Source organism: Drosophila eugracilis, unplaced genomic scaffold, assembly GCF_018153835.1.
Source record: "Drosophila eugracilis isolate 14026-0451.02 unplaced genomic scaffold, ASM1815383v1 contig_124, whole genome shotgun sequence".
NCBI lineage: Eukaryota > Metazoa > Arthropoda > Insecta > Diptera > Drosophilidae > Drosophila > Drosophila eugracilis.
In genome coordinates this window covers 1,324,113-1,347,457 of record NW_024572029.1, presented here as the reverse complement: position 1 = coordinate 1,347,457, position 23,345 = coordinate 1,324,113, and the positions used below count along the sequence as shown (strand labels likewise).

The 23,345-nt window shown below is 38.2% G+C and overlaps 1 protein-coding gene across 3 annotated transcripts; it reads left to right on the top strand.

Moving 5' to 3' along the window:
- The first annotated feature begins 1,850 nt into the window (after window positions 1-1,850).
- Window positions 1,851-23,135, top strand: LOC108102964 (b(0,+)-type amino acid transporter 1). 3 transcript variants are annotated; one of them, XM_017208263.2, is made up of 9 exons: window positions 1,852-1,962; window positions 16,318-16,489; window positions 17,300-17,346; window positions 18,790-18,891; window positions 19,228-19,470; window positions 19,533-20,031; window positions 20,405-20,501; window positions 20,796-21,114; window positions 21,189-23,135. In XM_017208263.2, exons 1-9 carry the CDS (start codon window positions 1,914-1,916, stop codon window positions 21,257-21,259), a joined length of 1,599 nt encoding a protein of 532 aa, XP_017063752.1. In that variant the 5' UTR covers window positions 1,852-1,913; the 3' UTR covers window positions 21,260-23,135. The 3 variants fall into 3 exon arrangements, with proteins under 3 accessions (XP_017063753.1, XP_017063752.1, XP_017063751.1); XM_017208262.2 differs by lacking the exon at window positions 1,852-1,962 and adding an exon at window positions 15,792-16,036; XM_017208264.1 differs by lacking the exon at window positions 21,189-23,135 and having other exon boundaries at window positions 1,851-1,962; window positions 20,858-21,028.
- The last annotated feature ends 210 nt before the right edge of the window (window positions 23,136-23,345 follow it).

Sequence of the window (23,345 nt, the reverse complement as noted above, 5' to 3'; positions counted from 1 at the left end):
CTATCATTATTAAATGATACTAGTATCAAAATAGCATATTTGATCTAGTAAATATCATTTTTTTTAACTATTCTCGGCACTTTTATGTAAGGCCTGCCAACTTCACAACATTCTTACATACAATTTTAGAGTTCAAATAATTTTTCATAATTTTGTTCATCATTGCTCAAATAAGATTTATATTGTTAGTTAACATTTAATACAAAAAATTAACAAAAAAAATACAATGTATACTCATTTTCTTTTTATTTGTTAATTTACTCGAAAAATGTCACGCACTCAGCATTTTTAGCTCACGTTTAGTGAAATTCTGGAATTTGTGCTTCGATTTATGCGTTTTTCGCTGCGTCGGCGGTCGAATAAACATATTTAGAATCAGCGACCTTGCATCTTAGACACTCAAGGGAACTACATTTTCAATTTAAGTGCCTTTAAAAAAATATAAACTTGCTTTAGATCATAAAACTGTTCATAAACAATGTTAACTATTTCATTTAGAAGCTAGAAAGCTGGCTAAAGATTAATATCTTTGTTTGCATTTTTGTAGTTTGCTTTTGCTTACTCAGCTATTAAACTGCAAAAAATTCAACTTTTGTTGACAATTTATCATCATTGCAATCATATACGAGGAGTATGTACAGTAGATCTATTTAACAACCTACTAAGAACTAGATAACTTTGTTTAGTTAAGTATTTTAGAGATAGCAAATTTGTGTACTATTTATGGAAGAGTTATTAAACAAACTATCTGCTGATATTGAAAACTAAGTAAATCGAAACTGGTGAAGTTTTTCGCTTTTTCAATATGTAAAATGGAAAAGCCGGAAACCTGATTGAAAAACAGAGAGGTTGAGTTCCCTGAAACCCAAGTTGGCCCCAGTGCTTGAGCTCTGCCGACAAGTTGTCGCCAAAAGACATTCGAGAATTTACATTCATATGCCCTTGAAGTTGAGTCTTTACTATCTATTTGTTTTCAATAAAAAATTGTATACAGCAACTTCAAATCGAACAATAAAGTTTACTTAAAAGTACCATCACATCTTCCCTTTACGTTTAACTAAAATTATATATCCCCCCTTCAAAAAGATATAATTTCTTAGCTAAGGCTAAGTTTCTAACATTTTAAGCAGACGCTAATGTCGTGCCCATTGCTGTTGTCAGTATTAAGAGCAACGAACAGGTGATTTCCGGCTGCATCGTTCAGAGCACTGCATTTAGTGGGCCAACAGTTTGAGACGCTTAACAAGTGCGTTCCGTGCCGTCGCCCAAATTCAGTTCCACCCAACGCCCATTTTACGTCATCAAGCGGCCCCATTTTACCCTCCCCCTCTTCGGGTATCTATGTCTATTTCCGAGGTCCTGCCAATTTGCACGCCCACGCAAGCTCTCTCTTCTTACATAGAGAAAATTTTAGATAAAATTCCCATGATATTTTTTGAAAAATTGATATCAAAATACAGATTTTCTTTAAGTTTATGAACATCCAATTTGATGGCAAATCTATCTATGAACATATTTGTGAAAATATCAATAATGAAACTATTTTTCTCGCTGTGTACCCGGCAAAGTTAACAGAAAAGCTCTGCTTATTCTGCTCAGAACAAGGAGCAGGGCCGAGCCGATGAGAAATACTGGGAAAACGCCGGCTGCGACCCGACTTTCGGGCAGAGCAGCGTTAACGTCGGCAGTGAAAGAAGAGAGTTAGGAGAGCAAAGAGAGTAGCAGTAGTAGTAGTAGTAGCAGCAGTAGAAGGCACGGTGAGATTCCGATACCGATATACCCATCATGCCGATACACATTCATTCCGATTCCCGGTGCCTTATAAATACGCAGAGCCGCAGGGCGACGCTTTCATTCTCTCGCAGTGTTTAAAGTGACATGAAAGTGACGACATTGGCGCACTGTAGCAAGTCATGTATCAGCATGTCCAACCAAACAACACAAATCATATTCACGCCAATGGTGAGTTATCGTTATCGTACGCTTTTTCACCGTTATTCCTCTTTTTTTCTTCTGTTGCTGCCGTTTTATTGTCGCCAATTAGTGATGATTATTCGCATTATTTCCATACCATCTCGTGGGTCTTTTTTTTTCTTGGCCGTCTGCGGTGCTAAGTGAGCGGGCAAACACAAATTGCTCGAGTTGCAGCATGTGATGGCAGGTGTGCGTGCTTTTTTTTCTACTATCTTTTTTTTCGTGTGAATTTTTGGTGTGTGACGCGCATGCGCATGTGCAAAATGACAAAAAGAAAAACGGTAAATTACTGACCGGCTAACGGTCTCTGTGTGTGTGTGTGTGTATGTGTCTGTGTGTGTGTGTGTGCTAGGGCGTTAGTGTGCTTGTCTGTGCATGATTGCAGCAGAACAGCTGTTCTAATCAGCCAAAAACCGAAAAGCCAAGTTCATAAAAGATGCAACAGAAAAGAACAACAAAAACTGTGACACACCCACCCAGCAAAGAAAATCCCTTGGAAGCCTCTTTCTCTCTCCAAGAAAGCCTTCGTAATTCCACTCAAATAACTTATCAAATGGACAATCTATAAAGACTTTTAGCCTCAAGATAGACACGTGTTTTGATAAAATATTCAAGAGGAACTTAAAATATCGACTTTCGTTGATTGACATTAGTTATTTTTGCCAGTGCGGGTTTTAGTTAGAGGAAAAGTTCATTTTTTTTCAGTGACAAACTTTAGAATTAAGTTCTTAAAGAACATTTACTAATAAACCCTCCACAGAACTTAGTGATTCGCATACTGAAAACAAACCTTCAGTCATTCAATGATTTATGTGGGAACTAGACAGACGATTGAAAGTGAATTCATTGATTTATTGGGCTGCATTAATCTATAAACACTTTTCGATAAGATAGTAGATTGAAAGAGTAGATAGATTTCATGTCTGCAGATATTAAGTAGGAACTTGATATCCATAGCTATGCTGTGATACGAAATTCAGATAGTATTTATTAGTCTTGACAGTCTTCTATCATGTTTAGGGTAAAATATAAAATGTTATCAGTGATCTCACTATGAAAGCTCTTAGCCAGAACATATCATAATAGTTCCAGCAACCTAAGGATATATCTTCACCCTTTTGTTAACCATAAACAACATATCTCTATGGTAATATCTTTCAGCAGGGTCAAACTTATCTACTTCGATATTACCAATTACTAACTATACGAGTTTCGTGCCATTTCACTTTCATTTGCAAAAGGTTGTGTTTATGTTATTGTCCCTAAAAGCAATTTTAACGATGGCTAAAACTTGGCCACCCTTCGATTCACCTCCGGCCCTTTTCATTGCCAGTTACGCAATCGTTAAAAGCTGCCGGGGGTTGCTTATCAGTGGGTGTCGACTGTACCCCAACCCACAATCGTAGATATATCTATGTTTCCCAACACTTACACATAGATACATAGATAGATTCCCAATTTCTATGCTCGCATTTTCGCCATTCGGCATTCGGTGTAGACAGGTGTTGCCTATTTTTAGGCGCTACCTTGGCATTACTCAGTGGTTTCACCCCCAGAAAAAAGGCTTAATTATGTAGTCGTTAAGCCGGCTTTTTTAAAATGGAAAGTAAGCTCTGTACCGAGCCGAGATTCTCTTTACCAGCCGGAAGCCCTCAAAGCCCCCAAAGTTGCAGTCAAGCGTTTCAAGGACAAAGTCAAGGCAATGCGCTTGGAAGGGGTGGAATTCTTTAGTGCGTGGGCGGACTTTACTGGTTGGGCGGTTGGCTGCGTAGTTGGCGTGACTGCAATTTGTACTTGACATAATTTGGCCACAACATGTTGGACACTGGAAAAGTTTAGGAGGATCTTTATGAAGTGAAATTGGAAATTGGAAAATTGAAAATGTTTCTTTGAGAGTTTCAGATGGAAAATCCATCTTAATTCTGCAGTAACTACAAGCTAAACTAGCAAATAACTCAACTTTCTAGTGAGGAATACTAATCAGCTACACTAACTACGACTTCTAGAACTCAATTCAAGTCATTTTTCCTTAAAAAAGAACCGGTTTGATATCTCGAAGTAATCCCCTTTCTTACAATTCCCGAAACATTACTTTTCCTTTCATACATCCCACCATAGATTGCTTCACATTTCGTATCTTGAACACATTGTTTGTGGCATCTACTATACGGACTGCAGGCCAATTGAGATACTTGCCCCGTTTATTGTGCACAGGCAAAAATAGTTTGCGGCTGATGATCTGATGCATTTAGCTAATAATTTTTAACTTTTGTCATTAATCACACTTAGAGAGCGGCAGAGATGTGCCGCCCGCCCAGTGCTTGCCTGTCCCCTCAGCTCTCGTAGATCCACAAATTCGGATTTGCTTGTGCAATCCACTGAGTGTGGGGGCTGTCCAAGTACCACCCCTCGGACCCGCCCAGCCTCCTTAACGAAGCGGAGAAATTCATTCCACGTGTTTTATAAAGAAAAATGATAGGAAAAGTGCTTAGTGTTATGATTTTATAAGACGTACAAAAATGTACTTTGTGTAATTAAATTCTAAAATAGAAGAGTCACGTCTGGGATTTTAACCAAGAAAGAAGACTATTAAAAAGGCGTCCAACTATGAGGCAAGCGATATAGTCTATATGGAACCTCTTTTTGATGTTTTCTGGTTAATCCATCGCTTAAGGTTCTTGAATAAAGGCTAATGATCATGGACCCACATATTATTAAGTTTCTACACGAAATGTAAAACCTTTTCTCTCAGTGATCTCATGTTTTTAAGCTTCAAGCAACGACGCAGTTAGCTGATTTCATTTGAAGATGTGCAGAAGGGGGACCGACCACCATCATTGCCATTACAGAATTTTGGGGGCCAGGGCTAAGAATTTCGCCATTGTGCTCACGCATTGTCCTTGGCTTTGTCATTTGCCGAGAGCAGCTATGAAGGCGAGTGCGGGTGGCAGATGGCAGATGGCAGACCAAGTCCTTGGGACTGGAGAAGAGCCTTTTTCCAACGACGACAGTCGTCCCCCTCAAAAGTGTGCTACATATTTTTGCGGTGGCCAAATTCCCCAGCTGCCACAAAACTTTTACGACGCTGAAGCGGCGCTCAGAAATCACAGCAAGAGGATTTTCACAGAGAAAGTTCGCGCGGCGATAACGCAGCTTGCGCGTATTGTTATCAGCGGCAGCGAGATGTCCTGGCAAGGACATCATCAACAGCGCAGGCGTCGTCTATACAGAGAGCTTTTCCACCGCAGAATAACGGTTTCCGTTTCCCTACTTTTGAGCTATTTTTGGCCCAGAGTCAAGCCACATAAATATCCTCCATAAAAGACTATATAGTATATATATATTCCACATACATATATCCATGGTTGTACATGAGCAGCTGGCAACGTCACCAGGAGCAGCCGGCATCCATTGCGTAAGTGCGGGGGTGCCATAAAAACAGGTGGCTAGCCGCTCTGCTCAGCCCCTGCCTGGCCTCCTCAAAACAAGGGGCGTGCCCCACAGAAACACACACACAAACACACACAAATTGAGAAAAACGACACGTGGACCGCTTTTGGATGTCAGCGTCAGCCGTCGACACTGGGCGCCTATAAAAATTTCATATATTTGATGAGAAAAGCGGCAGAAGTTTGCACAAAATGTTTGAATCATTAAGTTCCCTGCTTTGGCAAGGATAAACACTTTTTTTAATTAAATTTTTAATTCCATTCTGAAGGTCTTAGTGCAGGCAGAAAGGCGTTTTGTTTACGTAGGTTGTGGGAAAGGAGCTTGAAAACAGAAAGATATTGTACGAAATGTAAGCTAAGATCTAATATACAGAATGTATTAAGAACTCTAAGGGAATATATATCATTGCCTTCTTTTAAACCCAATCCTTTCTTATAAATGTGATGGAACGATCAAAACATCTCATCTAATGTGTCAAATTATCAAGAATCAAGGAGGTTTAGTACTACTTTCCAGAAAGTAATACTACCAAATAGTATATAAACCACAAAACCAAGTCAAGAGTCACTAAACCTTGTTCATTTTTAGGGTATAAAAGCGGGTAAACACAGTGTAAGGAGTGAGGAAAAGCGACGAGCCTCTAAAATTCATAGCCCGCCCACAAACAAAAGTTCCGTGATGAAAATACAAACATATATATATGCGTGTGTGTGTGTGTGTGTGTGTGTATCCTCGTAGGTACTGCTGTGTGCGTGTCCTTGCTCAGCTTACAAATAATTGAATGGCGCCAGAGAATGGCGCTGGGAAAAATGAGTTCAATGCCTCGAAGTGGTCCTCTTTCGTCCTCTAACAAACCTCCCACTTGCTCCTCTTTTTTCCTTCTCCATCTGTCTGGTGTGGTGTGTATTTCTCCTCACTCTAACCCTATAAGTCCCCTTAAAACAGCTTGGAGAAGCCAGAATTTTGTTGTATTTCACCATTAAGTATTAAGCTTGCATGAGCCAGAGGCAGGCAGAAATTTCTGTCTTCTTTCTTTTTCTCAGCTGCCGCAGCTATTTCTGATTTTCAAATTTTCAATTTTCAATTCCCATGGACATGTGCCGTAGTTTCCACCATGCATAAGAGATAACCTAATCGAGAATCAAAAGGAAACGTAAGCAGTACCGCGTGTTTTTCCGAGTGCAGCTGTTTGTTGGTATTTTTAGAATCGTTTTTCCAATCAATTTGCATATTATCTTTCCCTACACTACATAGCTAGTTTATCAAATGATTTTCTTTCACAGCCATTAGCAATTGCTTTTCCAGAGTTTCTTTGCTAAAATTATAAAATTTAAGCTGATTAAGATAACTCTTTTTCCCAATGTAGCTTTATATTTTACAATCGCCTTGCACATAACGAAATAAAATTTATCTAATATTCTCTCTCAGCTGCCATGGCACTCGTGTCGTCGTGTCGTCCAAATGAATTTATGGCTTTGTAATTATTACGGCCGATCATTAGCGTCATAGTCGACGTCGACGCCGCGTCACGAGTCAATTAAAAATCAATTGAGTTAAATTGATATGCCAACACAGAGAGAAGGCAACAACAAACAGCATGGTACTGTAGAATATTGCCGATTGCCATAACAAATGGCAGCGGAAAGATAGCGAAACTGATTAGCACAAGATCATCTGCCCGGGGACTTAAAAGGGGCTACAAATTAGAACTGAGAACGGGGACTGTTGTGTGTTTGGACATGGGAATATATATGTATGTGTACATGGCAAATACAGATCCCAAACATATCTCTCGTTTATATTCCAAATCCCCCCTCCTGATTTCTCCAATTTAAAGATCTTATTCAGCAACAACGTACATGGGTTCGTGTCCCTACTAAGATGACCAAAAGCTTCTGTTTAAAACTCTTTCAAAAAACGAGGAAGTTTTCTGTTCTTTTTTCAAATTAAGCTTCAATGATCTGTATTATATGCAAAACTTACTTTTCTCATTAGTGATTTCCAAGAAGAAATCAATATTTTTACTTCACATTTTCAGCTTGCCCTTTGCCCAATGGCCCGACACTTTCCAATGACCTTCGTTCGCCTTGACTGTTGACAATGTCAAGGTGCTATTGGCTCCACAAATTAACAGTCCAGTGAGTTTGCTCTATGTGTGTATTTGTCACAATTATTATGGCTAACAATAGCAGTTATGACAATGACAAGTTGACGTTTACAAAAAAGGTGTGCTATAAGGTTAAAACTACTACTAAAGCTGTCAAAACTTTGCTAGATAAATATTTCTAAAATCTTGTTTATTGTAAAACCCACCTAAATACGAAATTTCATATCGATTGGCAAGGTATTGCGACTATTTTTAGTTGGCTTCTTGGAAATACGTCACAGAAGGTCGCCAGAAAGTATGCAATACTTAGTATCCAATATTATTTAATGGAACTTTTGAAAATGAAGAACGCTTGTTAGGTGTTAAATATAAATGTTTAGCAGTTTCCCGTTTTGTTCTTAAGCTGTTAGTTAAATGTAGTAAAATGCTTTCAACACTTTTTGTGGCGACACACCCTCCCTGCCACCCACTTGCCTTAAGTGCATGGCTCGCCTTGACATTGACTTTGTCGTTCTTCCGCCCAGACAACCGCCCCCCTCTGTTCCCTTCTCCTTCCCAACGGAATCTCAATTAACAAAAATCTAAGGATGACGAGGGGAAGAGCAGTCAGAGAGGGGGAACGTCGAGCAACGTTAAACGACAAACGATACATTTCAATTAAGAGGAGGGCGAACAACATTTCGACAGCATCCAATAAAGCAATATGGAGGAGGTGGTGTGAGTAACGGGAGTAACGGGGACAGGAGGAGGTGGCAGAGGTGGGCCATGCCTGACGCAAATGGAGCACAAAACCACATATTGAAATAATAGCATTTCATAAACGCTTTGGGATGTTTATGCGGAAAGGGATATCACGAACAGGAAAATATATCATGAAAACCTTAGAATAGCTATTTTATGGGGTGAATTCAGTGAAGTCAGTCAATATGATTTGACTTTTAAGATATAAAATCAAAAACAGAAACTTAGAAAGAAAAGTTTTTACAATAATAGCATTATATAGTTCTAGAAGTATACCAATATAAGAACTAATATCTCGAACTTCTTAAAAATTCTACTATAAAATGAACTTATACTGCACTATAAAGTTACCAAATCATAAACTTGCTATAACCTGATACCTAAAATAACCCCCCAGGGTACCCTAACAAGCATAATCTGGTTATTTGCCTTAAATAATAGAAACTAACCACTCATATTTGGTTTATAACCGGTTAGCAATAAAATCAAATTAAGGGCAGATTAAATATCAATTAGATTGCAACTGGTTCGCACTCGAATTATCAGCACAACTTTCACGGTCTGCGATTAAGAATGAAACACAAAAAAAAAAAAAAAAAAAACAAAACGAAAGTGAAATATTCTCAAATTACCTTTCCAGTTCGTGAGTTGCGGTTACGTGTGGACCCACTGCTCTGGTTATGAAAAGTGGCCAACACAGAATTGACAGAATTTTGGACATGGACTTGGGACTGGGTCTCGGGACTGGGCCATTGACACTTTTGTCGGGACTTGGAACTCGGGACTCGGGACCCGGGACTCGGGCCGCCTGTCTATCGATATCTATACAGAACAAATCAATTAAGCGAATGTGGAGTGGTTTATTTCGGTAGCATTTGTGGCTCGCGTGTCAGTCGAGGGTTAAGCTAACACTTGTAACCAAGTTCTTTGATTGATTCAGTTGAGAGGGGATATAGAGGGGCAGAGAGAGACCTGGTTGGTCAAAACAGAGTGTCAAAGGTGAAGCGCGGACATATTCGATCCCTCCAGTCGATCAATCAATCAATCATCAATTCTCTTCTAATTAGCACAAACGAATTTGCGACACAAGCAGACAAAACTTCTTTCCCGATTCGTTTAATTAGCAACCAAGTTAAAAAGTAAACAAATATTATGAATTAGATTCGAAGAAATGAAAAATACAAATAAGTTTTCATTAAATTGAAAGAGCAGCTCGTGAAAAACAATGCTGCCAATGAAAAATGATAGGAAAATGGGTATGAATGGCTTATTTGTAAACATGAAGATGATATGAAAAGTTCATTTTACTGAAAATATTTGCTTTTCAATTGGTTTTGTGATTTGCTGATATCAAAAAGATTTCATTTCAATAACAAATATTGTTCTTTTTTTAAAAAAGAATCTGAGAAATTTGTTATTATTTGCAAAACATTTTCAAAGTAATCAAAATAAGAACCAAAAAAGAAGCAAAACCACCTTCTATTTCTTGTTTTAAATATAGTTTTTGTTAGTAAAATCCCTCAGCGATGACTAATTTTAATCAAATTTATATCAAATATAAATAGATACAAGCCACATGCATTAGCTTGGTAACAAGTTCATGGCTTTTTACATATATGTTTTCAAATTCAAAGACTTTTGGTAAGGATCAAGAGAAAAGAGAGCTTGTCCTTGCTCCCCTGTCCGATTATTTCGTTTCAAGAATTTCTGACGCGACGCCCGCAACTAAATTAACTGAAAATATTTAAATATTTACGAAAGCAACCTAGAGACGGTGGCCGAAGCAGAGGAAAATCGTTTTTATTTGGCCGACGGCCAATTAAGATGCATGAACTTCCCCCGCCGAGCTTTTGCATATTTCAAATACTGATTTGCACGTAGCAGCAGCTTTTCTTTGGCCCACAGCGCGTGATTATTAGTCATTTTGGTACCTCTGATGACGTTGGCCTCCCTTCCTACCCCCCGCTCAAGTTTATGCACTTGAAGAAAATATTAGCAAAACCAAATAAATACATTTTGAAATGTGTATCTATGACAAGTTTGGAGGCCAGTTTATTAGCTGAACTTACTAAAAAGTAGGGTAAACACCGCGTTATTTAAACAATAGTCAGAGGGAATGGAATTGTGTTTACGTTATCTAGTCTATAGATAGACTTAATTCCGAGGCAAGAAATGTTCTATTAACGTTTATCTAAAGATAAAGATTAAGGTATACAAATTTAAGTAATTTAAAAAGATTTTTGAAAGATCATTAGATTTACGAGTATATCTTAACGTGTTATTAAAATTGAAGTTTAATTTCTCATTTCCATTATCAAAAGTCATAAGATCATACAAGTACCTATGCCGAAAAAATGATTAATTACCCATAATGAAGCTATGGGAAGTCAGTCTGATATAAATACTAACCGATAGTGATAAGTTTTTTATAATTTTTTTTACTGTTTTCCCATCGAAAGTCGACGATTTCCGAATGCCCCTCTTTAGCACGTCAGCCGACGCTGTTATCTACTCTAATATCTTTAGTTTTTTTGCATTCTGCTTTAGAGTGTCTAAATAATTAGCGAAAATCAGCCGACAAGCCCAAACAATGTTCGAACCCTGAAAATACGAAGATATATCGCACATCCGCACACCATTAGGCGCAGAGTCTACGTGCAACGCTGGGCGTAGGTTCTAGCCGGCTGAGACTAAGTACAGTGGTAACTGTGTGGTACAGAAAGGCTTTCAATGAACTGTTATTTGATTATCAGAAAGCAAATCATAAAGCGATATCTAAGCCATAAAGCTCTAGAAATCACACTTCTTGTTTGTTTCATATTGAAATAAAATCAATCTGAGTCTTATATTCATCGTAACATCTATATTTTCATATTTCTAAAGAATTATCAATCGGAAACTAAGCCGTTTTGCCATTTCCCAAAGCTTACTATAGGAATCCCATTGCATTTGTAATTTTTATGCGGCCATTCAAGTCTGTGGTGCCGAATGCCTGTCAAGACGAATGAGAATCACATTTTGCTTTAATAAAACTGCGCAAGAAACTCTTTCAACAGCTTTGGGTGATCAGAAAGAGGAGAGGGGGATTTTGAGTCTGGCTCGTGTTACTTTTTAATTGACCATTACGCTTGTGACGTCACTACCACTGGCTGGTTGTCAAGTGGTTATTGTTTTTGTTAACTTAAGGAAAATATCAGTAATTAAGTTACAATGTAGATGTAAAGGGTCTAGAGAAGGTTTAGTTTAATCATCGGAAAAAGGAAATTGAAAGCTAAGCCTTATGCAACATGAATATATGAATATAGGAGAATATATAATAGGAGAATATCCATAAAAGAAGAGTATTTTTTAAGCCTGATGGCACCACACTGTGTATGAGTAATATTTCTTTAACTTATTTCCCAATCCTGTGAATTATCAAAGTTATTATAAAGCCATTTACCTCTAATTATCTTCCTTTAACTAAAAAGATAACATGACGTTATAGATTTCCCATGATTATCATTGATAAATCGATACTTAAAGATAATTTTATTGAGAACCTAAAACACTTCATAAGTGTTTCCATTTAAACATGACTGCCTACACTACGTGCTCATATGCATGAATAACAAAAACTGATATATTGACTCACTGATCGATCAGATTATAGCTTTACCCTACGTCCCAGCCCTTTGCCAATGTGCAACAGCCCATTCGAGACACTTGTTGACTTGCAAAAATATCTCGAAAAGTAATCTAACCGACCCGCCTCTGCCACGCCCCCTTTGCTACACGATCAATAAAAAAAATATACAAAAAAAAATAAATGAAATGAGAAAAAAAAACGAAGAAAAATGCTCACAGGCCGCGTGACTTTTATGACAGAAAATACATTGAGAAAAAAAAGGCCGCGAAAGAAGAAGCTGGCTGGCGCGAAGCTGAATCGCTGACCAAGAGCTTAACGTAGGAATCGTTTATTTATGTTTATGTGCCTGCACACATATATATATATGAAGAGTCTGTGTACAGACGTATATTATTTATTTTTATACGTACACTTGCAGGCAAACTAATAGTTCTGTTCAGGGAGGAAAATTAAATCGATTTAGTTGAAAGCAATAAAAATAATAATAATGAAACTTAGAGATGTTAAATGAGTTCTTATATATCCGCACGTATACGTAACCTGTATTAAGCATACGCCTCACTAAATCGTATACGTAACCCGTATTAAGCATACGCCTCACTATCAAGCATACGCATGACTGTAACGTATACGTAGCCCATATTAAGCATACGCCTTACTATTACGTATACGTAAACCATATTAAGCATACGCCTAATTATTACGTATACTTAAACCATATTAAGCATACGCCAAATTATTACGTATACTTAACACATATTAAGCATACGCCTTATTCTATGTATACTTAACCCATGTTAAGTATACTCCTAATAATTACGTATACTTAACCCATATTAAGCATACGCCTTACTATTACGTATACGTAATTCATATTAAGCATACGCCTCATTATTACGTATACTTAACCCATATCAAGCATACGCCTCATCATTACGTACGAGGTGTGTTCAAAAAGTAAGGTGACTTTTCAAATTTCTCGGGCAACATATTTTCGATTATCGTTTTTTTTGTTTTGTTATATTGGTACACTCTTCCCTAACATCTGTACCAAGTTTCAATGGAACATCCTCTTTTGTTTGGTTGTGAGAGGCGTAAAGTTACAAGTTATTTTGCGAGCTCGGCGATTTTTTGCTTTTTTCGGTCTTGGCTCGTCTGGGCTCTTCCATTGGGACGATTGGGCTTTGGTTTCGATATCATAACCATATACCCATGATTCGTCACCAGTTATGACCCTTTTGAGTAAATCTGGGTCGTCGTTGACGTCATTCAACAGCTCTTGAGCGATGCTCATGCGACGGTTCTTTTGCTCAAAATTCAGCAATTTCGGAACAAACTTCGCTGACACACGACTCATACCCAAAACGTTTGAAAAATTTCATGGCACGAGCCAAGCGATATACCGACATCTTCAGCAACTTCTCTGATAGTGATTCGACGATTTTCCAAAACAATTTTCGTCACTGCTTGAACGTTTTCATCAGTTGTTGACGTGCTTGGGCGTCCAGAGCGAGGCTGGTCATTGGCATCTTCCCGGCCATCTTGGAAGAGTTTGTACCACTTGTACACATTTTTTTTACTCAGAACAGTTTCACCGTATGCCACTGTCAACATTTCAAGTGTTTCAGAGCACTTAATTTTATTTTTTACACAAAATTTGATGCAAATCCTTTGATCCATATTTTTCGATAGCAAAAAATCGCCGAGCTCGCAAAACAACTTGTAACTTTACGCCTCTCACAACCAAACAAAAGAGGATGTTCCATTGAAACTTGGTACAGATGTTAGGGAAGAGTGTACCAATATAACAAAACAAAAAAAACGATAATCGAAAATATGTTGCCCGAGAAATTTGAAAAGTCACCTTACTTTTTGAACACACCTCGTATACTTAACCCATATTAAGCATACGCCAAATTATTACGTATACTTAACACATATTAAGGATACGCCTCGCTATTACGTATACGTAACCCATATTAAGCATACGCCTCACCATTACGTATACTTTACCCATATTAAGCATACGCCTCACAAACGTATACGTAGCCTATATTAATCATACGCCTAACTATTACGTATACGTAACCCATATTAAGCATACGCCTCATCATTACGTATACTTAACCCATATTTAGCATACGCCACATTATTACGTATACTTAATCCATATTAATCATACGCCTAACTATTACATATACGTAACCCATGTTAAGCATACGCCATATATCCTCTTAAAGGAAACTTCTATCTCCAGAGATATTAAGAATATTTTAAAGCAAGAAATTCTATCTTTTAAGAAATCTCCAAATAATTAAAACCCAAATCGATGCTAATTGCTTGACCAAGCTGTATGACTGCATACGTAGGCGCTATACGGCGTGTGTATCCAAATCTCTGGGATATACGTACAATATTTATGCTCGTGCAGATATCTATTTGTCCAACACACTATCTTTAGTACATATACGATTTTTGGGGGCAAGTCCGTCCAGTTGGAATAGTGAGAGAACTTTGGAACCATGAATGTACATAGAGGGTAAAGACGTACATATGTACAAATCAGTGGTGGGCTGATGAAATTCTCAAACGCCTCGTGGGCGAGAACCCAAAGATCCAGTGACGTAGCCAGACTTTCTGATGGGGAGTAATATGTTATATATCTATATATATATATGTGAAAGTGTGGCCAAGGGAGTCACAGCACATGACCATTAATAAGCGGCCAATTGAGGCAAATGAAATGCGCAACCAACAATTAATTGAGAGAAGCCGATGAATGGAGGCGGCTACTGAGATGCTACTACTTGCTGCTATATTGCACATTCAGATTCAGATTCAGATTCAGATTCTGATCTCTATTGGGCGAGAAGCACAACCTTCTGACGTCGCCAGGGAATTAGCCGACTAATTCAATTTGAAATTTTTATGCAAAGTTTATAAATAGGCTGTGGCAAGATCGGCAGAGAGACGCCAGAGTGATCTAGAGAGCGAGCGGAGGATGTGTGATGCCTTCACCTTGACAATTCTATAATCAAAATATAAAATATAGAAGAAGAACCATACGACAACGACGACAGTCTCGGCAAATTGCATAAATCAGTCGGAAGGAGGAGGACTTCTATACATACGCAGTGTGTCACGTAGTCAGCAATGGGAAAAACGAAAGACAAAAATTCTTAAACAACACTGAAGAAATTTTACTGAGGTGGTATATAAGTAGGGTGGATTGGAATTGTTTTTCTTTTCAAGTTAGAATTTTGGGATATTTTTAATAGGAGTTTCTTTAGCCTCCTCATTAAGGATATAAAATCTTATAAACATTTTAAAAGAAAACCCATCTTTCTAACTAGAATAACTAAATACTCTACCCTTCAAACTTAAACTTCTACAAAAAGGTTATCTTTCCAGAGAAGAAACTCCATAATTTCCATAGACCAGAGACTGTAACCTTAACCTTAGCCATTATTATTACCAATCTCTCCATAAACATGATACTCTAAGCCGCCCACAGAAAGCAGTTACTTCAAGACGTTTTACTGGCTACTATTATTATCCTCCAAATACAAATATATATATATATATATATATATATATATTGATATATCTAAGCTACAAACTGGCTGTACCCTTCCTAACCCAAAACCCAGAGAACATCTCAAAGCGAATCTCGTTTGGAGAAAGTGGTTAAATTATTCTCCCATCCGCCGGTCGTTTCTTTTTTTTTTGTTTTTTCGCCCCATCGGCTGTTTTTCCGGACACTCGGCTAACGGTCGTCTGCCATTCGTCTGCCACCCGACTACTCGCTCGGCGGAAAGCTTTCGCCGGGCGGACTATTTGACGCCGCCGCCAAATGGGATGCGAACAGTTGCCTGCGAATCGCCGCCCACTGCGTTACTATTTTTTTGGATCGCTCTTGTTTTAAGAACATTTTTATATATATATCTTTGAAAATATATATATATATATATATATAGAAATATATTCATATATAGACGTATTCGCTGAGAGCTGAAATTCGCGGCGAAATAATTTTAGCAACTTGTTATCCGTCCATGCCATGCGCGATAAAATATCACAACTATTTTGCTTGCAAAAGAACGCATGCAAAAATAATTCAACAGATAATAACAGAGGTGTGTGTGTGTGTACTAGTGTGTACTCTGTGTGTGTGTGTTATAGGTTCATTCATAAAAACCATCTACACAGAGAAGAAAACTGTGCGGTCGTTTCGATATAAGCCATCCGGTGAATGAGGAAAATCAAAACGAATTTTCTATACATTTTTTTTTATGGTGATCAAAGTTCTTTTCCAAAATGCTAATCAATGTGTTCTGCTCTCTCTTTTTTTCGATCCGTCTGGCGACTTGTGATCCTTCGGTGTGATGTTGATGATCTTAATATGCTGGTCTTGCAGGACATAATGTGCCAACAAAAGCAACGACCAACGGGACCATGTGCGCCAATGGGTCTCTTGGGACAGAAGGGCCCGAAGCGCCAGAGACCGACTCATCAGGGACCGGGCGGATGCGGAAGCCGCTGGAGAGGAATGGCTCAACGCAGAACCACGTTGTTCACCTCGAGAGAAGGTAATGATTGACTGACTTATCTTTCTGCATCTCATATATCTTAGTTTTAAGAAAGAGTTGCGAAGACTTTCAAGGCTATGTCTAGGTCAGAAGTTAAGATTTTTACAAGATCTAATTTATTAACCATTTTAAATGATGACTTTTTAATAACTTTTACAGACACTTTTCTTTTCATATAAAGTTAAAATAAAACATAAACTAAATATTCGATTTAAAAGTAAGCGGCTTGAAGTAGAAACCATCTAGCCTACGAAAAGAAAACATTTCCTTATTTACCTTACAAATTTCAAGTCGAAAAAGAAGATTATACTTTTAACTTCAACCCTTAACCGTATAACGAATATATTTCCAGTGTAGACGTAAACATTTTCTATTTACTTGGCTCAAAACACGCGCCGCCATCCACTTGACTTAATTTTAACACATTCCTGCCAATTAAATGATTTACTCAACTCCCTCGAAATTAACAACTTCGCGTAGCTATTTTTGCCATCTAACAACCAATATTTATCGACATTTGACTTAAGCTTAAAGATTTGAATGATGAAATCATGATTTAGGGGTTTAATTTAGACATTTTTAAGATCAAGCAAGCTTGATAGCTTTACTTTTTTATAAAGAATAAGAAGAAATGTTTTAACTTTCGGAATAGAGACACTGTCAAAGTATTTTTTCTATCTTAATTAAGAAATTTAAAGCCATTTAAGCCATCATAATTTTCCCAAACTAAGCCCAACCTTGACCTAAATATAATCACAAGCTTGTCTAGCTCCCCATATTTAATCCTTTCCTTTTTTCTTCTTATTACAGGCTGGGCCTCTTCAGTGGGGTGGCTTTAATTGTTGGAACTATGATAGGTGAGTGTAAAGGCCATTGGGAGATGCTCTTCTCCCTTGACCAAAATAATCAGAAAAACAAATGCATAAAACATGAGCCAGGAATGTAGCCAAAAATGTTCCCAAGAAAATAACACGAGCATCCACAATTTTCCTTAGATTGTGTCAAATGCTTGCTCTTCGTTCCTGTTTTTTAATACATCATTCCTCCCTCCCTTGCTCTCACTCTCTCGCTCTCTATCTCTGGGTTCTGGGAGTCGTTGGAAAATATTGAGGCACATTTTCACATTCGGTTTGATGTTTTTTTCCTTCCTTTTTGTTTTTTTTTTTGGTTGAGATTGGAGGCGCGCATGGCCAAAAATACGTACGCATAAATTTAGATATATAGACACAGCTTTAGCCTCAGTTTATGTATATATATATAAGAGTATATATATGTCTGACTGTGGGTGTCAGAGTGTATAGATATATAGATACGCAATCGGCGTCAGAATGAAAGTGGCAAAGAGGCGGCAGGTGGGGTGGTGGGTGAATGCGATGGAATTGCGTGGATTAAGGCCAATTTCCAGGCATATTTTTGAGGGGGCGGAAAAGGGCGGTCTAGTGAAAGTGGAGAATACAGTGGTGGTCAGTCAAAGTAATATTACTTCGTTTTTGGAGATATTCCTTAGAAAACTTATAAAAAATGTCCGACATTTAAGCAATTGGAATGTCTTTCAAACGATTCTTCAATGTTTAATTCTTAAAAACCATTAATAAACTTATTTAAGAGTTCATTTTTCTTAATATATTTTAATAAAAAATCTAAAAAATAAGGAAAATTCCGTAAAAAATAAACTCCTTAATAAGTGCCAGTTACTTTCCCACAGCAAAACATCCTTTTCATCCAACTTATCCCCACCAACTTGCCCGCCACTGTACTCGTTATAAAAATGAGAATCGGAACACGGAGCCGTATTACATATTTATGACACGAATAGCTAACTGTTATCGCTACTGCACTTTGACCTTAGGCAATGGCGCCAGTTGTGGCACGTTACCAAAAATTGTTGCACGTCTTTCCTTTTTCGGAGATGTCCGTCCAGTCCACCAAACCCAACATTTCGCACCCGAAGAGAGTTCTTGGAAATTTTCGGCAAAAATATGAAATACCGCTATTTACCGGTATTTGCGCATTCGCCGCGTGGTCGAAGCTTTCGCGCGAAAGTTTCTTTCGCCCACTGATGACGTCTGCAAACACCCCCTCATATATTCTATATAGACCATGCTATCTCCCTCAACCGCCACCCCCTCATTAGCATACGCGAATGGAGGGAAAAACAATGTGGAGAGGACCCTAATCAGCTGTTTCTTCTTTTAACCGCAGCTGTGCCGTGTAAAACGGTTTACCTATATATATATCTATATATCTTTATCTATGTATTTTTATCTATATATATTTCTCTTTTATTTTGTATCTTTTAGGGTCTGGAATTTTTGTGTCACCCTCCGGTTTACTGGTTCGCACTGGTTCCGTTGGAGTTAGCTTTATAATCTGGCTTGCCTGTGGCGTGCTCTCTCTGCTGGGTAAGTAACTTGAACATAACATCCCTCGCCGTTCACCCCTCATGCCCAATGTCCGATGTACACGTGCAAGTGACCCACTTTTAATCGCCGCCAAATGGCCAAATCCCAAAATCCGACCCTGCACTCATCACAACTTGTTGCACGGCTGGCAAGGGGCCAAAAACTTTCGCGGAATCTCACACCTCCCAGTGCGATGCTTCGTCGTGCACTCAGCGAAAAATATTTCTTAAGAAAATATGTCATTTTCTTGCCCGCTAACTCATTTTTCCCGATAGAAATATATAACTTAATTTCGAAATTGAAATCTAATTATGAAACCGTTTTGCCTACTTTCAGGCGCTCTGGCATATGCTGAACTTGGCACGATGAACACATCGTCGGGGGCGGAATGGGCCTACTTTATGGATGCCTATGGACCGGCGCCGGCGTTTCTGTTCTCATGGGTATCGACTTTGGTGTTGAAGCCATCTCAAATGGCTATAATATGCTTATCATTTGCACAGTACGCCGTTGAGGCCTTTGTGACGGAATGCGATCCGCCCAGGGGCGTGGTCAAGATGGTCGCCCTGGTGGCAATTGGTAAGGACATGACTTCCCTTCTGAGAATTACAAATAACTAATGCTTGCCCCCTCTGTTATAGTGATGATTCTGTTTGTGAACTGCTACAGCGTCAACCTGGGTATGGCCGTGCAGAACGTTTTCACCGCCGCCAAACTGGTGGCTGTGGTGGTCGTGATCTGCGGCGGAGCCTGGAAACTAATGCAGGGCAACACGCAGCACCTGTCGAATGCATTTAATGGCCCAATGCCGAATGTGGGCGCCATCGCTACGGCCTTTTACACAGGCCTATGGGCATACGATGGCTGGAATAACCTGAACTATGTCACCGAAGAGATCAAGAATCCCAGCAAAAATCTGCCACGTTCTATCATCATCGGTATACCGCTGGTCACGCTCTGCTATGCTCTGATCAACATCTCCTATCTGGCGGCCATGTCGCCACAGGAGATGATCGAATCGGAGGCAGTGGCCGTCACCTTTGGCAATCGCATCTTGGGAGCGTTGGCCTGGCTGATGCCACTCAGCGTCACCATCAGCACGTTTGGAAGTGCCAATGGCACGCTCTTTGCAGCTGGACGGTAAGAAGTAGTAAGAGTAATAGGAGCTAAGGAAGTTTTAGCTTAGAATTGTAGTATAAACTAGGAAAATTTCAGCTAAAAATAGTAGTCGTATCTAAAAAGCATCATCATCGGCCATCTAATGCTTAAAAAGAAATTACATTTCGAAATATTTTGAGATCATAAAAGTATGTCTGATTTAAAAATCTTGACTATAACTAGATTTCGTTAGAATGAGCTATAATTTTTCTGTAAAAATCAAGAGAAAGGTACCCATAATTCTAAGAGAAGACCATTAAATTTTGGTACTTAGTTAAGAATAGACTTTTATAGGTCTGCATTCTTGTACAAGCTCATAAGGAAATATCATACATAAATAATGTTTCCCTTACAGACTTTGCTTTGCGGCCAGTCGAGAGGGTCACCTGCTGGACATCCTCTCCTATGTCCATGTGCGTCGTCTTACACCCGCCCCGGGGCTGATATTCCACGTAAGTATCTTTACTAGTAATGGGGATTCCTCCCCAAGTAGTTTTTGCTTTACAAGCCACATAATAACAATCCCAAAGATTAGTTTGAATATCTAACTAAAATCGGAATGTGCTATCCAAATACTTTTCCTGTTTTGTTAAGTTTGAATCTCCCACATCTATATATGATTTGTTTGCTAAACCCTTTGCCCGTGTTATGATCCGCAATCCTTGTTCTAAACAAAACTCTTCCCACTTTCTCTGTATCTTTCTCTGTGCGTATTATATATATATATATACCCCGTCCGTCTCCAGTCGCTGATTGCCTCGGCAATGGTGCTCCATGGCACGATTGATTCGCTGATTGATTTCTTCAGCTTCACCGCCTGGATATTCTACGGCGGAGCGATGCTGGCCCTGATCGTGATGCGCTATACCAAGCCCAACTACCCCCGGCCCTACAAAGTGCCGATCATCATTCCCGTTGTGGTCTTGGTCATCTCCGTGTATCTCGTGGCGGCACCCATATTCGAGACACCGCGCGTTGAGTATCTCTATGCCCTGCTCTTCATCTTTGCGGGCCTGATCTTCTACGTGCCGTTCGTTAAGCTCGGAATGACACCGAGATTTATGAGTAAGTCTCCTCTTCACTCTCCCTATAATCTTCAATATCTAATCATGATCATATCCTATCCCCTCCCCTTACAGACAAGGTGACACTCTTCTTCCAGCTGCTGTTGGAGGTGGTGCCCACCTCATCGATGGCCATGTTCGAGTAATGAAGACCCCCCAGAAAGTGCTCAAGTTATAGTTTGGGGGGTCAACGTGGAAAACTCGAAGAACTCGGAAGAGAAGCAAATACATTCACTTAATTAACTATACAAACGAGGAGGATATATAGACAGGATACAAAATGGTTGAGTTACTGATATATAGGCCAAGTTAAGAGATCGAAATGGAAGTGTTAGGGACAGCAACCTATATTGATATACTGACGTTGTCGTTGACAAAGTAGTGCTAGAGATAAACTAGAAAAACTATTTGAAATAGTCTTTTTATGCTATGAGCTGGTTATATTCAAAGATTATATATGGATATATATACAGATATTTAGTGTCGCGATACATCATGTGTATCCTTATGTAGCGCGCATAGGCCAAGTTGCATAGTTGATGTGTACGTACGTTTATACAAACAACAAAAACCAAAACAAAAGCAAAAACAAATCTATATATACATATATTTTTGTGTTCTATTAATTAAAAGATCAAGACAAATGACAGAAACCAAAAGAAGAAACACAAACACACACTTGAACAGTCGAGAAATATCTTTGCCAAGCGGTTAGAAGTGCAGCAGCCCATCCCCCGCCCTATATAAATACCACGTATTATATCTAGGGACTGATCATTATGATGCATGATCATGATGGGCTGAGGTTTGAGTACAGTGCCGCCAGGAATCGAAAGACACCACCAAAACCGTACAGTACCCACCTACCAACAACACTCGCCGCAGGGCTTTCAGGTTTTATCCTTGTTTGGTTTCTAATTTACATTTTTCCGTTGGCGTTTAACATTATATACGAGTTTAACGATCTAGAGATCGGCTGGAATAGCAATATTTATATATATTATATATGTATATGTGTGTGAGATGGAGATGGAGATGGAGAGCGAGGATAATGATAATAATGCAAAAATGAAAACAACAACAAACAAGGACAAAAAGCTTAAAAACAAACATCCCAAACTGAATGTTTCTAACTTAGTGCGACAAATGCGCCACCTGGCGGTCGGGGGATCGCGTGTGAAATTCGTAGGACTGCAAAAATAGGCATTAAAGATTTGTAATTGATACCAAAAAAAAAAAAAAAATAAAAAAAAAATATAAGGTAAAGAAAACAAACACTGAGCAAAAAGAAAATGCAAACAAAAAAATAGAAAAAACGTAAAGAAAAGAAAAGAAAAGAAAGGAAAGCAAACGTAAATACTATACTATTATGGATAAACTTGTTAAATACATATTTTTTTGTGACTTGCTGTCTGCCTTGACAAATCGTTGCAACCAAAAAACAGAAACTACAACTAGATTTAGAGAGAGACGGTTATACACTTCTATAATTATTATTATTAGAATATCCTAAATATTTTTTTCTCGGATTTTTTTTTGTAATGTTTTTCGATTTTCGGTAAAGTGTACTCGACGTCGTTGTCGTACACGAGTTAGAAAAAGACAGCAGATGCAGTTGCCGTCTCGCTCGCGCAGAGCTGCAAACAAAATACAAGAATTTACAAAATATTTCTCCTTTTTTTGTTTTACTAAAATATATATCTCTGTTTTTTTTTTAATAAATTTCTTGCTATATGTCTGAACCGATATACAAAATGGAAAAGAAAAACATTTATATCTTTACCTATTTATAGGAAGAAAAAATAGAAACTACAGAACACACATAAATATATATATTTATATAATTTGTTAAGTTTATAAATTTTATAATTTTATTACCAACTATTTACAATGAGCTAAAAACGGTAACCAGAACAAATCGAAAATCTCTATCTATACATGTACCTACCACCTAGTAAGCAAAAGAATTGTATTATGTAAACCAGAAATTGACGAAATAAAAATAAAGTTTTTGAAACACAACCAGCATGGATCTTTATGGAATGAGAAATACAAGAAAAACAAGAAGCTAAATGGTTATTATATTAAAACTCATCAGTTACTATGGTTTTTTATTGTCAAGTTTTGATAGAATAATAGATGGGATAGAAATTGACGAAATGAAAACAAAGTTTTTAAAAAACATCTAAGAAAGTTTAGTAAACGTAATTAAAATAGAAAGCTGATTGGGTA

What these genes read in the sequence shown, in the direction of transcription:
- LOC108102964 (XM_017208262.2), top strand. Translation starts at nt 15,961, where the DNA reads ATGCGCGATAAAATATCACAACTATTTTGCTTGCAAAAGAACGCATGC. An exon ending in ACGCTCTTTGCAGCTGGACG is followed by an intron (nt 20,032 to 20,404) that starts GTAAGAAGTAGT and finishes TTTCCCTTACAG; the next exon opens with ACTTTGCTTTGCGGCCAGTC. An exon ending in CCCCGGGGCTGATATTCCAC is followed by an intron (nt 20,502 to 20,795) that starts GTAAGTATCTTT and finishes GTCCGTCTCCAG; the next exon opens with TCGCTGATTGCCTCGGCAAT.